Source organism: Oncorhynchus mykiss, chromosome 26 (assembly GCF_057628025.1).
Source record: "Oncorhynchus mykiss isolate SJ-2025 chromosome 26, ASM5762802v1, whole genome shotgun sequence".
NCBI lineage: Eukaryota > Metazoa > Chordata > Actinopteri > Salmoniformes > Salmonidae > Oncorhynchus > Oncorhynchus mykiss.
Window position 1 is genome coordinate 35,544,493 of NC_143047.1, and position 18,008 is coordinate 35,562,500.

The following is an 18,008-nucleotide window of genomic DNA, read 5'->3' on the forward strand; positions in this document are numbered from 1 at the left end:
TGCAGATAATACATGCAAGACATTAAAAAGCTTCTGCCCCTATAATAGGCTGTTTGTGTGTAAATAATGGACGTATGCTCACGCTATAATGAAGAAAATGCGTTTCTAGGTGTACAGAAAGTGTTTTGAGGCTGCGATAGCTCCGTGGGGGAAGGGGATGCTGTGGAGAGCTTGAGCTCTGTGAGCCTGACGTCGGCGTCTTCAGCTAAGCGCCGCTTTCCATTCCGGTAAATGTCAAAAATAGATGTTACATTTTAAAGATATAAATCACCATTAAACACCCACTGTTTTTGTTTTTTCCTTAAGATAAATCGCGACTTACCCGATGGATTGACCGCGGCGGGAGTTGCCATGTTGCCTCGATAGAAAAACAAGATGCAGCTATGAAAATGACGCACAATACGGCTCGAGAGCCCCGGGAGAGACAATCCGCTCAGTGGTTTGGCACGCGAGCTCTCGGTTCAGCCACCTATAGCCTCACATGCATTCGGTCGAAATACAAATAAGTCACGAATATCAACAATAAAGGCCCTGTTATTTCGGGTTCGCTTGGCCCGATGAAGTCAACGGTATTTTATAAATTCGTTCTTTCAGACTGAAAAATGCAAGATGTCTGAAAGGTGTCTAAACACCGCGAGACTTCACTTGAATTCATTATGTTTTGCCTGTATCTTTGCTTTGAGTCAAATTAATCTTTGAAAGATGGAAAGTCAGTTAATGTCAGTGAGATAGAGTAGCCTAACATCCTTTGCCAGTAATCACTTGTTGAATCGTGGTCCTATCTTTCATATAGAATAGAACAGCCCAATCAAGTAGGCTAAAATGTAATCCCAAATAGGCCAAATGTTTGCTTTGTAAGCATTTATGGCGCTTCAACAGCACTCACTTTGTAAAATACTTAGTGTTTTTCACCATTGTATCATTGTCAAACTATGAGATGGAAACGAGACCTAGCTACATGTGTTTGATGTGAAGATCAATCCACTTGAGATCCATAGAGGACATGACTTCCAATGTCACAGATCATTTTAAATGGATGAATCCACAGGGCATTGTTTCAGAATCTGCACAAACCAGCAAGATTCTGGGAGTTCGAGATGTAAAATCTAGGCCGTTCTCAAGGTTCCACCCATCCTGATTTAACTCACAATAGTTGCTTTTTTTTTGAATGTATGTTTTCATTTTTTCAATAGGGTTATATTTGCAATTTGATGTGCAAAATGCAACACAAGTGAAGACAGCGGAAAGATAGTTTACTCCACAAGAGATAAAAGGAAGGTAAACTTGGGTGTAGGTTTCAGATTTCTCTGTAGGCCTAATCTAGGACTGAGTTACACATAGTTACTGTGTTACACCAATCATTTCAGACTACATGTAATCACAGATGGTATCTGTGACCATTATGTTGATTGTAGGCCTATTCCCATTTCAAACTTAACCCCCGGCCTGGTGTCCGGGGGGGGGGCAACCGGGGGGGGGGGCAACTGTTCTCCTGCCCTTTTTTTAGGCACAAACTACTTCAATATACATATACTTCTATACATGTTTTAAACTAGCACACTGATACTTTCCTGGTTTAAATGAACCTATTGCAAGTGTCTGCATCTCTGTGCCTGTATCATTAGATAATACACCCCCCATTAGGCAAAGGCACGCCTAACTGCTCTGTTTTTCTCAGAAGAGATTAATATTCTAACTCGTCTCTCTCTAGATTACATTTCAAGTTTTCCTCTCCACTACGTGCACTGAGTGTACAAAACATTAGGAACACCTGCTCTTTCCGTGGCATAGCCAGGTGAAAACTATGATCCGTTATTGATGTCACTTGTTAAATCCACTTTAATCAGTGTAGATGAAGGGGAGGAGACAGGTTAAATAAGGATTTTTAAGTCTTGAGACAATTGAGAAAGGATTCTGCATGTGCCATTCAAAAGGTGAATTGGCAAGACAAAATAATTAAGTGCCTTTGAATGGGGTATGGTAGTAGGTACCAGGCGCACCATTGTGAGTGTGTCAAGAACTGCAACACTGATGGGTTTTTCATGCTCTACAGTTTCCCGTGTCTATCAGGAATGGTCCACCACCTGAAGGCCATCCAGCCAACTTGAACCAACAGCGGGAAGCATAGAAGTCAACATGGGCCTGCATCCCTGTGGAACATTTTCAACACCTTGTAGAGTCCATGCACCAACGAACCGAGGCTGTTCTGAGGGCAAACGGGGGTGAAACTCAATATTTGGAAGATGTTCCTCATTTTTTGTACACTCATTGTAGTACCATTGCAAAGTTTAAAATTGAATATTTTTTCCACATTCATTACAATATATTTGTGTGGTCAGTCATATTTACAGTATGACATTGTGTGTTAATAAGACACTGAACAGTCATGTTTACAGTATGACATTGTGTGTTAATAAGACACTGAACAGTCATGTTTACAGTATGACATTGTGTGTTAATAAGACACTGAACAGTCATGTTTACAGTATGACATTGTGTGTTAATAAGACACTGAACAGTCATGTTTACAGTATGACATTGTGTGTTAATAAGACACTAAACAGTCATGTTTACAGTATGACATTGTGTGTTAATAAGACATTGAACAGTCATGTTTACAGTATGACATTGTGTGTTAATAAGACACTGAACAGTCATGTTTACAGTATGACATTGTGTGTTAATAAGACACTGAACAGTCATGTTTACAGTATGACATTGTGTGTTAATAAGACACTGAACAGTCATGTTTACAGTATGACATTGTGTGTTAATAAGACACTGAACAGTCATGTTTACAGTATGACATTGTGTGGTAATAAGACACTGAACATGCCTTTAGAGGAAATGTAAATATGTCTCGGTCCACTATAAACCACTGAAGGGAAATGCCGATTTGTATCAACAATGTACAACATGACATAAAACATTTACTTTCAAAATTGCAAACATCTAGTTTGGATTCCACATAGCACCTGCAGGGCTAGAGGTGACATTTATTGGGGTATTTGAGAATGTTAAGCCCTCTACTTGCAGTTTCTCAGATGGTGGGGGAAAAAAAATGTCATACAGAAAACTTACAGTGATTTATAAAAATAAATGTATTCTACTAGCTAACTACCATTACCTTGAGAGACTAATGCAGTACAATACTTTTCATAGCGACATATTTGTCTTGTTACATAGCTGTGCAGAATGTCATTTAAAGAGACCAATTCCTAAGAAAGAATCGTTTTCAAGGTAAAAGTTATGCCAGAGGATAAAGTCTGACAGCATTGATTGTGCAATGATTTTGTTGTCAACCAGTGGATGAGTTACTGCAGGTGTAGCCTATGTATTGTATATATTTACTAATCAATTGACTTAATTCAAAGCCTCCAGAGAAGGGCCTTACTGCAATTAAACATAGCCAATGCAAATAATCAGATTATTACTGTAGCTGCTTTGTTCTAAGATCTCATTTGAATGTGGCTAGCCTGGGGGATTCTCATTGGCTGTCAACAAACCCCCTTCATTGTTTGTTTTGTTTTTCACAGTAAGGTGGTAGCATGCAGTGTTGCTGTGTTTGGTTAAGGTCCCTTAGATACCACAAAGCAAGATCAATGAGTTATCTAGCTAACGTTCAGAGATAACCGTTAAATCTCTGCGTCCTAAAATAAAAAGCTGGAGCTAGTGGAGCATGCCTTATGGATTTTCCATTTTGCCCATCTTTGTTTACAAATGTGGAGTTGTTCCTGAATATTTTTGGAAAGTTAGCTGGCTAACTCATTCAAATAACATCTAGCCATTTTTTAAATGTAACCTTTATTTATCTAGGAAAGTCAGTTTAGAACAAATTCCTATTTACAATGACGGCCTACCCCGGCCAAACCCTAACCTGGACGACACTGGGCCAATTGTGCGCCGCTCTACGGGACTCCCAATCACGGCCGGTTGTGATAAAGCCCAGGATTGAACCAGGGTCTGTAGTGATGCCGCTAGCACTGAGATGCAGTGCCTTTGACCGCTGAGCCCATTTAAAGTGCTTTTTTTTATCACAACACACTTAGCAGTAAAGAAGTGAAATGAAGGACATAAAAACAAAAACACAATAAAAGAGATTAATAAAATAATATAAAACATTAATTCATTCTGATTTATAGGGCCTGAAATCATAATGTCAACCAAACCTCTAGACAAAAACTTGCCTGCCAAAAGGTGCCCTGGGCTCGTTTTCATCTGGAAGTTGGGTTGCTAAATGTCTGACTCCCCCCCAAATCTGTCTGTCCTTCTCCAGACTCATTTGTCATTTGCCTGGGTACCAGTCTGGAGTCTGCTTTTACTCTAGCCAACTGCTCTGGCACAAGGTAATGATGGAGTGTCCCTGAATGCTACCCAGGGTAGGGAATTCCTACTGGGATTCTCTAATATAATCAATTAGAGTATGAATAGTGGGCAAACTGAGTGGGAAAGAGAGTGAGAGGAGGACCTATAGCCAAGTTGCCCCCAGCACTAGTGGTGTAGAGTGAAGTTTCCCCCTAGACAGTGATCTTAGATCAGTTTAGCATTTCCCCCACTAATGGTTAGGATAAGTTAGGAATGGTTAGGAGTAGTCAGGATTGGGAGAGGGGAAGCTGATGCCAGATCTGTACCTAGGGGAAACGTTACCCCTGAGCCTATAAAGTTTTTTGGTCACGTACACAGTTTAGCAGATGTTATAGTGGGTGCAGCTTGTGTTACTAGCTCCTAACAGTGCAGTAAAATGTCAAAGCAGTGCAACCTGCAACAGACTGGGTGTATTTACATCTTATTATGCTAACTGTATTCTTATAGTTTAACAAAACTTGGGCTGTATGACAAGTGTGTAAGTGTATTGTGTGTGTGTAAAGGATAAAGAACTTGTGTTCTTCATACACTATTCTTCCCCCCTCGTGTCTTGTTTGTCCTTGACCGGGGGGGTGGGGGGTGAGGGGGGGCTGACAGGTCCCAAAGGACAAGAGGAGAAGAGCGTAAGTCTCTCAGGAGTAGTGAAGAGATGAGGGTATTGTGTATTCCTTTCTGCCTGCCTGCCTGTCTGTCTGTCTGTCTGTCTGTCTTTATGCCTGTTTACCTGTCTTTCTGACTGTCGGTCTGACTGCCTGTCTGTCGTTCTGTATGCCTGTACGTCTGTCTGTCTGTCTGTCTGTTAATACTGTATTATGTATTATGCTCCTATACATTTTCTTTCTCACACACACACACACACACACACACACACACACGCACGCACGCACGCACGCACGCAAGCACGCACGCACACACACACACACACACTTACATGCATGCATGCATACACACACATGCAACTTGTGTACACACACAAACGTACAGAAACACTCAGGCAACATGCCTATTCACACACACACACACACACACACACACACACACACACACACACACACACACACACACACACACACACACACACACACACACTAGTAGCGACAATCAGTGCAGCGTGCTGTATTGAGGTAAAGGACCGGTATGTGTTCTTGATTAACACAGTGTCTTCTGTGCTGTGGTCCTCTGTGTACATGATGATCGGACACATTACGCCACTCCCTCTTCTGTTCTCCTCTGTTGCTCCCTTTCCCTCTCTCTCTACTCCCTCCCTCTCACTTTTTCTCTCTACCTCTCTCCCAATCTCTCTCATCCCACTCTCCCTCCCTCTCTCACCATTTCTCTCTCCCTCTCTTTCCGGTCTCTCTCTCGCCCTTTCTCTCTCCCCCTCTCTCTCTCTCTGGAGTCCCGCTGTCTCTTTTTTCTTCGTCCTCCTCCTCTCTTGTTCCCTCTCCCTCCCTCTTACCTTCAGGAGCACAGGATGTAAGGAGAGCAGGTAGGAACATTCTCTCTTTTCTCTCTCTTCTCTGGGTCTTCTGTTTCTCTACGTCTGTTCTCTCTCTCTCTCTCCTGCTGGCAACAGTTTTTCATTCTGTATGTCTGTGAAGGGTGTGTTGATGTCTTAATGTGTGTATAGTTGTTTCGGGGTTTGTATTTCGGGAGTGTGTGTGCATGTGTGTCAGTGGAGGCTGGTGGGAGATATAGGAGGACGGTTCATTGTAAAGGCTGGAATTGTATTAATGTAACGGAGTCAAACATGTGGTTTCCATATGGTTGATGTGTTTGATACCGTTCCATTAACTTCATTCCAGCCATTACAATGAGCCTGTCCTCCTATAGCACCTCCCACCAGCCTCCTCTGGTGTGTGTGTGTGTGTGTGTGTGTGTGTGTGTGTGTGTGTGTGTGTGTGTGTGTGTGTGTGTGTGTAGTAGGGTTTTGAGAAGTGTGTGCGTGTGCATGCGTATGTGTGTGCGTGTGTTTGTACAGTGTAGTAGAGTTTGGAAGGTGTGTGCATGCGTGTGTCTGTGTGCGACTGTGTGTGTGTGGAGGCTACAGTATATGACTGTGTGTGTGTGGAGGCTACAGTATATGACTGTGTGTGTGGAGGCTACAGTATATGACTGTGTGTGGAGGCTACAGTATATGACTGTGTGTGGAGAATACAGTATATGACTGTGTGTGTGTGGAGGCTACAGTATATGACTGTGTGTGTGTGTGTGGAGGCTACAGTATATGACTGTGTGTGTGTGGAGGCTACAGTATATGACTGTGTGTGTGTGGAGGCTACAGTATATAACTGTGTGTGTGTGGAGGCTACAGTATATGACTGTGTGTGTGTAGAGGCTATAGTATATGACTGTGTGTGTGTGGTGGCTACAGTATATGACTGTGTGTGTGTGTGTGGAGGCTACAGTATATAACTGTGTGTGTGTAGAGGCTATAGTATATGACTGTGTGTGTGTGGATGCTACAGTATATGACTGTGTGTGTGTGGAGGCTCTGTTCTGACGTGTCTCTCTGTTCCGACGTGTCTCTCTCTCCTCAGCGACAGCTCAAGTGGAACCAGAGCAGAGATGCTGTTAGCCCAGAGGCTTGGCTTGTTGAGTTGACCACAGGACACAGATTGCTTTCTGTTCTGTTATTTTCATGCTCCTCATATCGTAGAGAATGAAGACAGCTTCTGTTCTAAGGATCAACTATCAACAACAACTCACGGTCTCACTTCAGTATTCAACCTTTGTCCAGGGGGGACATCACATTTGGATGGTAAATTTGAGGCATTAATTCCGACTGGTTAAGGTAAGGGTTAAAACAGAAAAAACTAAAACAACTGTCTAGCACTGGGACTGAACCCACAATTATCAGGCCGGAGGTTTAAGCGGTTCCTCTATCCCAATCCACAACACCCTAGCAAACCACCAGCCTACTAGATGGTAATAGGTGCTCACGTTGCCCCTAGTGAACAGTATGGAGACATCTACCCACATCCTAGGGACCTGGACAAACATTGAATACTGAAGTTGATTAGGTGTGAGCTGGCTGCAACTATGGGGATTCACTACTTTAAAGAGGCAATCTGGGATTAGTATATACGTTTTTAGACTTTTAAATGATTTATATATATCATTGTTTCTTGAAAAATATAACTTATGAATGCCTTATGAGCTTAGTTCAATAGGTATAGTAGTTGAATCCCAGATAACTACAATTATGTGTTTAGAACGATACAGCTTCTCTTCTAAGGGACCATTTTTTACTACGATTCTGTCAATACATTAGTTTCAGTGCTGCAGTGAGTAATCCTAAAAGAAATGACTGCAGCACTGTACCAACAGTCAGAGTAGCTATGACCCAAATCAGTGAGAGGCGGATAGAGATTGGGATCCTTCAGTTTTTTATACTGCAAAGTCGGCACTTTAGAAATGTATCGGAGAAAACACTTGTTTTAAATGTCTTCAGAAACGCAGAGAGTTTCTTCTCCAATTAAACCTACAATCGTTCTAGTGGAACTAACTCACTTATTTCATTTAATGGGACCTGACATATCAGAGAGTTCAGTCCAAATGATGATGATTATGTTCTGTTATATGTTGCTTTTGGCAAGTCGATATACCAGAGTCAGTATATCCCTACACACTCACATAGTTTACACAAAACATACCTTTTTCCACTAAACCATACATGCATGCACACGCATACAAACACACACACACACACACACACACACACACACACACACACACACACACACACACACACACACACACACACACACACACACACACACACACACACCTAACATTGATTCAGAAGCACAGCCATCAAGAATAATAAGGTGGAAGTCAATGCTCAGATCAATTTCGGCGCAGAAAATGATGTTAACATTGACACATTAGAGGTTTTACTTAAAATAGTATCTGCTCTGTTGATGTTTTCACTGCAGTGGGGGGAAATATAGATTTAGATATATTCTCTCCTAGCCGTGACCCATGGGCACCAGTCTGCTCCAGCTTTAGCTAAAGATGTAGCACTGTGTTGCAGAAAGTCCATCTAGCCCTATTTGACATGCCTACAGTACTTTGGGGCTGCATATATCAAGTGTTGCAGAGTATCAGTTTTGCCTTTTAGATCATAATGAATAAGATTACATGGACAGGGGAGATCTGATCCTAGATCAGCACTCCTACTCTGAGACGTTTGATACATATGCCCCCCGATCCACAGATTATTGGTGCGTTCTGTTTCCAATGACTTGCAGATATTACCAACATTACTCCTGTTTTCAATCCATGAGGCTACAGATGTCTGGCTACGCAGTAGAAATTGAATGCTGTCATCGATAAACAGAGAGAAGTGTGTGTGTGAGAGAGAGAGAGAGAGAGAGAGAGAGAGAGAGAGAGAGAGGAATGGGTTTTGGCCTATGCTTCCTTTAGGCCATAGGTGTGATCTCTGACTTCCAGAGAACTGAGAAGATCAAAGAGAGAATTTCTCTTAGGGAATAATTAACAACCGTCAATTAGCAGGAAAGGTACCAGATGCGGGCTGGTCTAGCAGTAGTGCTGCTGCCCCTGGACTGCTCACCAAAGAAGGCAACAGATCAATGTGTGTGTATGGAGGCTACAGTATATGACTGTGTGTGTGTGTAGAGGCTACAGTATATGACTGTGTGTGCGTGTGAATGGCCAAAATGTAACCTTCACATTTAAATATCCCTCTGAAGTCTATAAACTGCTTGAAGGACTTTGTTTTAATATCAATTCATATGTTAATGTGTTTGTGTAACCTTTATTTATCTAGACAAGTCAGAACACATTCTTATTTACAATGACAGCCTACCCCAGCCAAACCCGGACAACACTGGGCCAATTGTGCGCCGCCTTATGGGACTCCCAATCACGGCCAGATGTGATACAGCCTGGATTCGAATCAGGGACTGTAGTGACGTCTCTTGCACTGAGATGCAGTGTCTTAGACCGCTGCACCACTCGGGAGTATCTGTGTGTGTGCGTCAAACTTGAGTGTGTTTGTGTGTGTGTAAATGTGTGTGTTTTGTAAGTTCAATATATCCCTCTGGGGGTAGCTCAGGTATCATAATGAATGTAGAACAGATGAACTGTCTGAGGCAACACTGAATTGTATAGTTCTATGTCTGAATTACTACGTCAGAGATAAGATTCACCCTGTCATGAATAACAGAAACAATAAAACTCTGTTTGGCTCAAGAAGCTGAAAAGGAGATTGGTAAGCCTAATGGAACAAGTAGTGGAGACAAGCCTTCACCCCAAAGGCTCCTGATAAAAAGCACCTCAATATGAGCAGGTTGACCTCTATCGTCATGAGTCTTGTCCTGGAGGCAGAACTGAGTTTCCACTAGATGGGCCAGCTACAAAGTCGAAATTGGCTTTATTGTAGAAATTAATTAAAACAAAAATGTGCTTTTTTTATGGTTAGGCATTATGGTTAGCAGTGTGGTTAAGGTTAGGGTCCAAATCAGATGTTATGACTTTGCAGCAGAGTGACACTCTGCCTAGCTGCCTCCAGTACATGAGCCATCTCAATAAATGCCAACCTGCTCAATATTTATGATGTGCTATGTAGACTGAAGTGTTGAGACTGCTTAGCTTTATACATAATCCATTTTATGTCAGTTTCAGTTTCAGAAAGTATTCAGACAAGGTTACTCATCATACAAGCATCGTTTTTCAAACCCCCTCTGCTGCAGTCTGGGCTAATGAGACGATCAGTTGAGAGATCAGAAAACTTAAAGCTCTTTAGAATAGCTTTTCTACTACTTTTCGTAGATAATTCTACCACAGTCTAGTGCACTTTCCAGGCCCAAGCCAATTCAACAATGCTCTGCAGGGAACATTGCCTTTTAAAAGCCGGATTGTCGACAACCCACAATCAGATTGATTGCCGGCCAAACATTCTGCTGAGCAGGCCCAATGTGTTGCATCTAAGTCCAGAGTTCTATTTCTATGTCTTTGGAGTGAGCAGGCAGTCTGGGCTGGGCATGAGAGAGAGAGAGAGAGAGAGACACCGAGCTGGCAGGGGAAGAGCTTGTTGCTCTTTGGATCAGTATCAGTAGGGTCTATTTAGAAATGATTACCACTATCAGTATTGACATTGGAGTTCCTTGATGGGCACTTAAAGAGGCATTATAGTAAATCTGACCTGCCATTGGACATTGCTCTTTAGAGGATCCTGCCCTGTTGTCTTGCCCTGGGTTTGCAATCCATCCAAGATTAGTTGCCAGGAATTCTCCATCTAATGACTATATGGTTGCATCCCAAATGGCACCTTTATCCCTACATAGTGCACTACTAGGGCTCTGCTCAAATGTTTTTATTTATTTAATCAGGCAAGGCAGTTAAAAAACAAATGATTAATTACAATGACAGCCTACACCAACCAAACCCAGGCGATGCTGGGCCAATTGTGCACCGCCCAATCACCGCTGGTTGTGATACAGCCTGGATTTGAACCAGGACGTCTGTATCACTACAGCCTGGATACAGCCTGGATTTGTATTCAAATCCAGGCTGTATCACAACCAGCTGTGATTGGGCGGTGCACAATTGGCCCAGCATCGCCTGGGTTTGGTTGGTGTAGGCTGTTGGTGTAGGCTGTACACCGCTAGCGCTGAAATGCAGTGCCTTAGACCACTGCACCACTCGGGAGCCCACTAAAACTGTTGCACTGAATAGGGGAAATTGGGTCATTTGGGACACAACCCATACTTAAGTTGCCAGGAATGGAAGAGTAGACATTTGATCAATGAACGACAGTACTACTACAGCTAGAATATCTTATTCTGTAGCTAGTTAGGAGATACTGATACTTCCGTTGCTATAGTTATTCTGTAGCTAGTTAGGAGATACTGATACTTCCGTTGCTATAGTTATTCTGTAGCTAGTTAGGAGATACTGATACTTCCGTTGCTATAGTACTCTGTAGCTAGTTAGGAGATACTGATACTTCCATTGCTATAGTACTCTGTAGCTAGTTAGGAGATACTGTATACTTCTGTTGCTATAGTATTCTGTACCTATTTAGGAGGTATTGTATACTTCCGTTGCCATAGTTATTCTGTAGCTAGTTAGGAGATACTGATACTTCCGTTGCTATAGTTATTCTGTAGCTAGTTAGGAGATACTGATACTTCCATTGCTATAGTTATTCTGTAGCTAGTTAGGAGATACTGATACTTCCGTTGCTATAGTTATTCTGTAGCTAGTTAGGAGATACTGATACTTCCGTTGCTATAGTTATTCTGTAGCTAGTTAGGAGATACGGGTACTTTCGTTGCTATAGTTATTATGTAGCTAGTTAGGAGATACGGGTACTTTCGTTGCTATAGTTATTCTGTAGCTAGATAGGAGATACTGATATTTCCGTTGCTATAGTTATTCTGTAGCTAGTTAGGAGATACTGATACTTCCGTTGCTATAGTTATTCTGTAGCTAGTTAGGAGATACTGATACTTCCGTTGCTATAGTACTCTGTAGCTAGTTAGGAGATACTGATACTTCCATTGCTATAGTACTCTGTAGCTAGTTAGGAGATACTGTATACTTCTGTTGCTATAGTATTCTGTACCTATTTAGGAGGTATTGTATACTTCCGTTGCCATAGTTATTCTGTAGCTAGTTAGGAGATACTGATACTTCCGTTGCTATAGTTATTCTGTAGCTAGTTAGGAGATACTGATACTTCCATTGCTATAGTTATTCTGTAGCTAGTTAGGAGATACTGATACTTCCGTTGCTATAGTTATTCTGTAGCTAGTTAGGAGATACTGATACTTCCGTTGCTATAGTTATTCTGTAGCTAGTTAGGAGATACGGGTACTTTCGTTGCTATAGTTATTATGTAGCTAGTTAGGAGATACGGGTACTTTCGTTGCTATAGTTATTCTGTAGCTAGATAGGAGATACTGATATTTCCGTTGCTATAGTTATTCTGTAGCTAGTTAGGGGATACTGTATACTTCCGTTGCTATAGTACTCTGTAGCTAGATAGGAGATACTGATACTTCCGCTGCTATAGTACTCTGTAGCTAGTTAGGAGACACTGTATACTTCCGTTGCTATAGTACTCTGTAGCTAGTTAGGAGATACTGATACTTCCGTTGCTATAGTTATTCTGTAGCTAGTTAGGAGATACTGATACTTCCGTTGCTATAGTTATTCTGTAGCTAGTTAGGAGATACTGATACTTCCGTTGCTATAGTTATTCTGTAGCTAGTTAGGAGATACTGATACTTCCATTGCTATAGTTATTCTGTAGCTAGTTAAGAGATACTGATACTTCCGTTGCTATAGTTATTCTGTAGCTAGTTAGGAGATACTGATACTTCCGTTGCTATAGTACTCTGTAGCTAGTTAGGAGATACTGTATACTTCCGTTGCTATAGTACTCTGTAGCTAGTTAGGGGATACTGTATACTTCCGTTGCTATAGTACTCTGTGGCTAGTTAGGAGATACTGATACTTCCGTTGCTATAGTTATTCTATAGCTAGTTAGGAGATACTGTATACTTCCGTGGCTATTTACTGTCAACATTACATTTAATTTAAATGACTATTAGCTGTGCTCTGTTGTTCTGTGGTTTGGTTTGGAAAGTGTTTGATTTAGTTTACTTTGCTGTAGTGTGTAATCGTTTTTTAGTGTGGTTAACAGTCAGTGTGTCTATCTGTGTGTGTCTTTATGAAAATCAAATCACATTTTATTGGTCTGATACACATGGTTAGCAGATGTTAATACGAGTGTAGCGAAATGCTTGTGCCTCTAGTTCTGGCAGTGCAGTAATATCTAACAAGTAATTAACAATTCCATGGGATGGAATAAGAATATGTACATAGAAATATATGTATAATGTATGACCGAGCAGCATAGGCAAGATACAATAGATGGTATAAAATACAGTATATACATGTGAGATGAGTAATGTAAGATATGTAAACATTATTAAAGTGGCTTTATTAAAGTGACTAGTGATCCATTTATTAAAGTGTCCAATGATTTTGAGTCTGTATGTAGGCAGCAGCCTCTCTGTGTTAGTGGTGGCTGTTTAATGGTCTGATGGCCTTGAGATAGAAGCTGTTTTTCAGTCTCTCGTTCCCAGCTTTTATGCAGCTTCTGAATGGAAGTGGGGGGAACAGGCAGTGGCTCAGGTGGCTGTTGTCCTTGATGATATTTCTGGCCTTCCTGTGACATCGGGTGCGGTAGGTGTCCTGGAGGGCATGTAGTTAGCCACCGGTGATGCGTTGTGCAGACCGCACCACCCTCAAATCAAATCAAGTCTTTGAAGAACCTTGCGGTTGTGGGCGGTGCAGTTGCCGTACCAGGAGGATGCTCTCAATTTTGCATCTGTAAAAGTTTGAGGGTTTCAGGTGACAAGCCTTCTTCACCACACTGTTTGTGTGGGTGGACCATTTCAGTTTGTCCGTGAAGTGTACGCTGAGGAACTTACCATTTCCACCGTCTCCACTACTGTCCCGTCGATGTGGATAGGGGGGTGCTCCCTCTGCTGTTTCCTGAAGTCCACGATCTCCTTTATTTTGTTGACGTTGAGTGAAAGGTTGTATTCCTGACACACACACACACACACACACACACACACACACACACACACACACACACACACACACACACACACACACACACACACACACTCTCTCTCTGACTGACTGTGGACACAGTTTCTGTCACATAGGCTGAACACACAAAACAGACTGCACTGATGAACGGCTGAAAGAAGACGGCGGCCGTCTTGTCACCTCTGACCACAGAACACCAGCTGTCATTTTATATTCATTTCCTGACGATTCTACATGTTGAATCGCCAGCGTTAGTGTAAACCCAGCAGTTTATCACCCAGCCACCCACTGCTTTAAAGTTGACATTAATGTATAGGAAACAAACTCTTATTGGGGCATAAAATATCAACCCAAGAGGTCTCTTTTGTGTAGAACCAGCAGGGTGGTTCCAGGTGAAATCCTACCCAGGTTTGGGGTCACCTTGCTGGGGCAGGAAAATCCTAAAGAGTTCTTAGCGGACAATCAGGGACCCAGGGGGAAATCATTGGTCCTGTCAAGGCCACAACAAACAGGGACATAGATTTATGGTGTTTTAGTTTCCTTTCCCACCCACCTCCCAAAAAAACATGCCACCTCAGCGGTTAGCTTTAAATTCTTAGCTAGTGACTCCAGCGAGGGGTTATGTGGAACAGTGTTGTGTGGAATCGAAGTGCCAGGCCTTTCCCTGTAGTACTATTGAGTTCCATCTGGCCCCAAGCATCATTCTACTGTAAAAAGTCTGTGCGAATAAGGAGACAGACTTTTGTCATTTTCACCCCTCCAGGTCTTTCACTTATTTTTTTAAAGACAGATAGGAGAGGTAGAAAAGATGAGTCAGAGAGAGAGAGAGCGAGAGAGAGAGAGAGAGAGAGAGAGATAGAGAGAGAGAGGAGAATTAAAGAGAGGGAGAGAGATAAAGACAGAGAGGAGAGGTAGAAAAGATGAGAGAGAAAAGCTCTTTGTGGGTCTTGGACTGAAACTCCAAGAGAAGAAGTGAAAGAAACAGAAAGAGAGGTTCTTGTTCCTCTGAAGGATCTCTGTCCTCCATCTGGCCCTGTTGTTCAGACAGAGGAGTCAGTGAACATGAACACAGAACAGATCAGACAGAGGAGTCAGTGAACATGAACACAGAACGGATCAGACAGAGGAGTCAGTGGACAGAACAGATGCATGATTTCTCTGTGTCTTTTCATCCCTCTCTCCCTGGTCTCTTTCTCCCTCTGTCTTTTGCTCCTTTTTCAACCCCCCTTTCTCTCTTGTTTTCTCTCTCTTTCTCTCCTCTCTTTCTTATTCCTCTTTCTGTTTATCTCTCTCTCTCCCCTCTGGTTATTCCTGCATCTCTTCATCTTTCTGTTTATCTCTCTCTCTCCCCTCTGGTTATTCCTGCATCTCTTCCTCTTTCTTGATGTCTCCCTCTCTCCTTCCCTCTCTTTCTCTCTCTCTCCTTCCCTCTCTTTCCATCTCTCCTTCCCTCTCTTTCTTTCCCTCTCTCCTTCCCTCTCTTTCTTTCCCTCTCTCCTTTCCTCTCTTTCTCCCTCTCTACTTCCCTCTCTTTCTCTCTCTTTCCTTCCCTCTCTTTTTCTCTCTCTCCTTCCCTCTCTTTCTTTCCCTCTCTCCTTCTCTCTCATTCTCTCCCACTCTCCTTCCCTCTCATTCTCTCCCACTCTCCTTCCCTCTCATTCTCCTTCCCTCTCATTCTCTCCCTCTCTCCTTCCCTCTCTTTCTACCTCTCTCCTTCCCTCTCATTATCTCCTTCTCTCCTTCCCTCTCTCTGTCCTTCCCTCTCTTTCTGTCCCTCTCTCCTTCCCTCTTTCTGTCCCTCTCACCTTCTCTATCTCTCCCTCTCTTCTTCCCTCTCTTTCTCCCTCTGTCCTTCCCTCTCTTTCTGTCCCTCTCTCCTTCCCTCTCATTCTCTCCCGCTCTCCTTCCCTCTCATTCTCTCCCTCTCTCCTTCCCTCTCATTCTCTCTCTCTCTCCTTCCCTCTCTTTCTACCTCTCTCCTTCCCTCTCATTATCTCCCTCTCTCCTTCCCTCTCTCTGTCCTTCCCTCTCTTTCTGTCCCTCTCACCTTCTCTCTCTCTCCCTTTCTCCTTCCCTCTCTTTCTGTCCCTCTCACCTTCTCTCTCTCTCCCTCTCTCCTTCCCTCTCTTTCTACCTCTCTCCTTCCCTCTCATTATCTCACTCTCTCCTTCCCTCTCTCTGTCCTTCCCTCTCTTTCTGTCCCTCTCTCCTTCCCTCTTTCTGTCCCTCTCACCTTCTCTATCTCTCCCTCTCGCCTTCCCTCTATTTCTCCCTCTGTCCTTCCCTCTCTTTCTCCCTCTCTTTCTCTCCCTCTCACCTACCCTCTCTTTCTCCCTCTCTCCTTCCCTCTCTTTCTGTCCCTCTCACCTACCCTCTCTTTCTCCCTCTCTCCTACCTTCTCTATCTCTCCCTCTCTCCTTCCCTCTCTTTCTCTCCCTCTCTCCTTCCCTCTCTTTCTCTCCCTCTCGCCTTCCCTCTCTTTCTGTCCCTATCTCCTACCTTCTCTATCTCTCCCTCTCTCCTTCCCTCTCTTTCTCCCTCTCTCCTTCCCTCTCTTTCTCTCCCTCTCCCTCTGCCACCCCTCTCTGCACGGCCCCTCCCTCTCCGTCCCTCTATCTAGCAAGTGTTACTCTGTCTTTCTCTCCCTTTACCCACTCTTCCCCTCCCTCTCCTGTGGCAGATGGGTAAGGATGAATAGAGTCAGCAGCTAGACTCTTTAACCCCTACACCACACCAGACAACACCATACAAGACACAGAGATTAAGGCTTTTCTAAACAATTCAACCAAACATGCACTGACGAAACAAACTCACAATAGAACTCATTCACGGCTGACAGTCATACGAATGCCGTTATCCATCTTGCGCAGACATTCAAAGCAATTTCTTCCTTCACTCAATAAGATCCATAGACGAAAACACGAAATCATAGACAAAAACACTGTAGTTGTGTCTAAACTGCCAACAAAGCCTGCTTTATAGCAATGATTGCGTGATTAGGCAATAAATTCATGTTTACTGGATTAAGGAAAGACGTAAAACTACATTTTATGTGTTATTTTTCTGCATGGTAGGATGGAATGAACTCTGCCGTAGGACATACATACAGCAAATTGCTTAAGCAATTAAACGCTTCCTCTAAATCAGCCTCTGACTGTGTCCCAAATGGCACACTATTCCCTGTATAGTACACTACTGTTGAGCAGGGCCCATAAAATATTCCCTAAATAGTACACTACTGTTGAGCAGGCCCAATAGACTATTCCCTATATAGTACACTACTGTTTAGCAGGGCCCATAGACTATTCCCTATATAGTACACTACTGTTGAGCAGGGCCCATAGACATATCAGTGTGTGTTTGTGTGTGTGTGTGTGTCTGTGTGAATGACTGACTGGGGATTCATTTATGCTCTTCCCATGATTGCAGCTTGTTAATCACAGCAGATCATTATGAGAGGTTGTTTGTGTCAAACTGTAGTCCAGCTGAAATAATGCAGACACAAGCTGTTTATTTACTTCCACAGAGCACTGTCTCTGTCTTTTCTGCTTTCCATCTCTACCACTCTCTGTCTCTCTCTTAGTCTCTCTCTGTCTTTTCTGCTTTCCATCTCTACCACTCTGTCTCTCTCTCTCTGTCTCTCTCTCTGTGTCTCTATCTCTCTGTCTCTCTCTCTGTGTCTCTATCTCTCTCTGTCTCTCTCTGTCTTTTCTGCTTTCCATCTCTACCACTCTCTGTCTCTCTCTGTCGCTCTCTGTCTTTTCTGCTTTCCATCTCTACCACTCTCTGTGTCTCTCTCTCTGTCTCTCTCTCTGTGTCTCTATCTCTCTCTGTGTCTCTTTCTCTCTCTGTGTCTCTCTGTCTTTTCTGCTTTCCATCTCTACCACTCTCTGTCTCTCTCTCTCTCTGTGTCTCTCTCTCTGTGTCACTTCGGCACGGCTTTAGGTGTGTTACTGAAGCTACTGTCACGGTGGAGGAGTTTCTGGTCGCCGTAGGAGAGAAGGTAGGATATGAGAATGTTGCTTATGAATCCCGGATGAATAAAA

At 43.0% G+C, this 18,008-nt stretch overlaps 2 protein-coding genes across 11 annotated transcripts in view; one reads left to right on the top strand and one right to left on the bottom strand.

Moving 5' to 3' along the window:
* LOC110506172 (aryl hydrocarbon receptor nuclear translocator 2) overlaps positions 1-694 on the bottom strand; it is a 142,549-nt gene extending 141,855 nt beyond the window's left edge. For 5 of the 9 annotated variants that reach the window (XM_090222863.1, XM_090222861.1, XM_090222862.1 and 2 more), the window contains exon 1: positions 323-694. In XM_090222863.1, coding sequence (XP_090078989.1) covers positions 323-353 — 31 coding nt within the window. In that variant the 5' untranslated portion in view covers positions 354-694. The remainder of the gene's footprint in view (positions 1-322) is intronic. The other 4 variants (XM_090222867.1, XM_090222865.1, XM_090222866.1 and 1 more) reach the window with 2 other exon arrangements.
* A 5,049-nt stretch (positions 695-5,743) lies between these two features.
* LOC149971461 (cortexin domain-containing 1 protein-like) overlaps positions 5,744-18,008 on the top strand; it is a 74,141-nt gene continuing 61,876 nt past the window's right edge. Inside the window, exon 1 of one of the 2 annotated variants that reach the window (XM_090222869.1) lies at positions 5,744-5,854. The gene's annotated coding sequence lies outside the window, so the exon portion shown is untranslated. Of the gene's footprint in view, positions 5,855-17,646; positions 17,966-18,008 lie in introns of those variants that run through there. The other variant, XR_016492331.1, reaches the window with a different exon arrangement.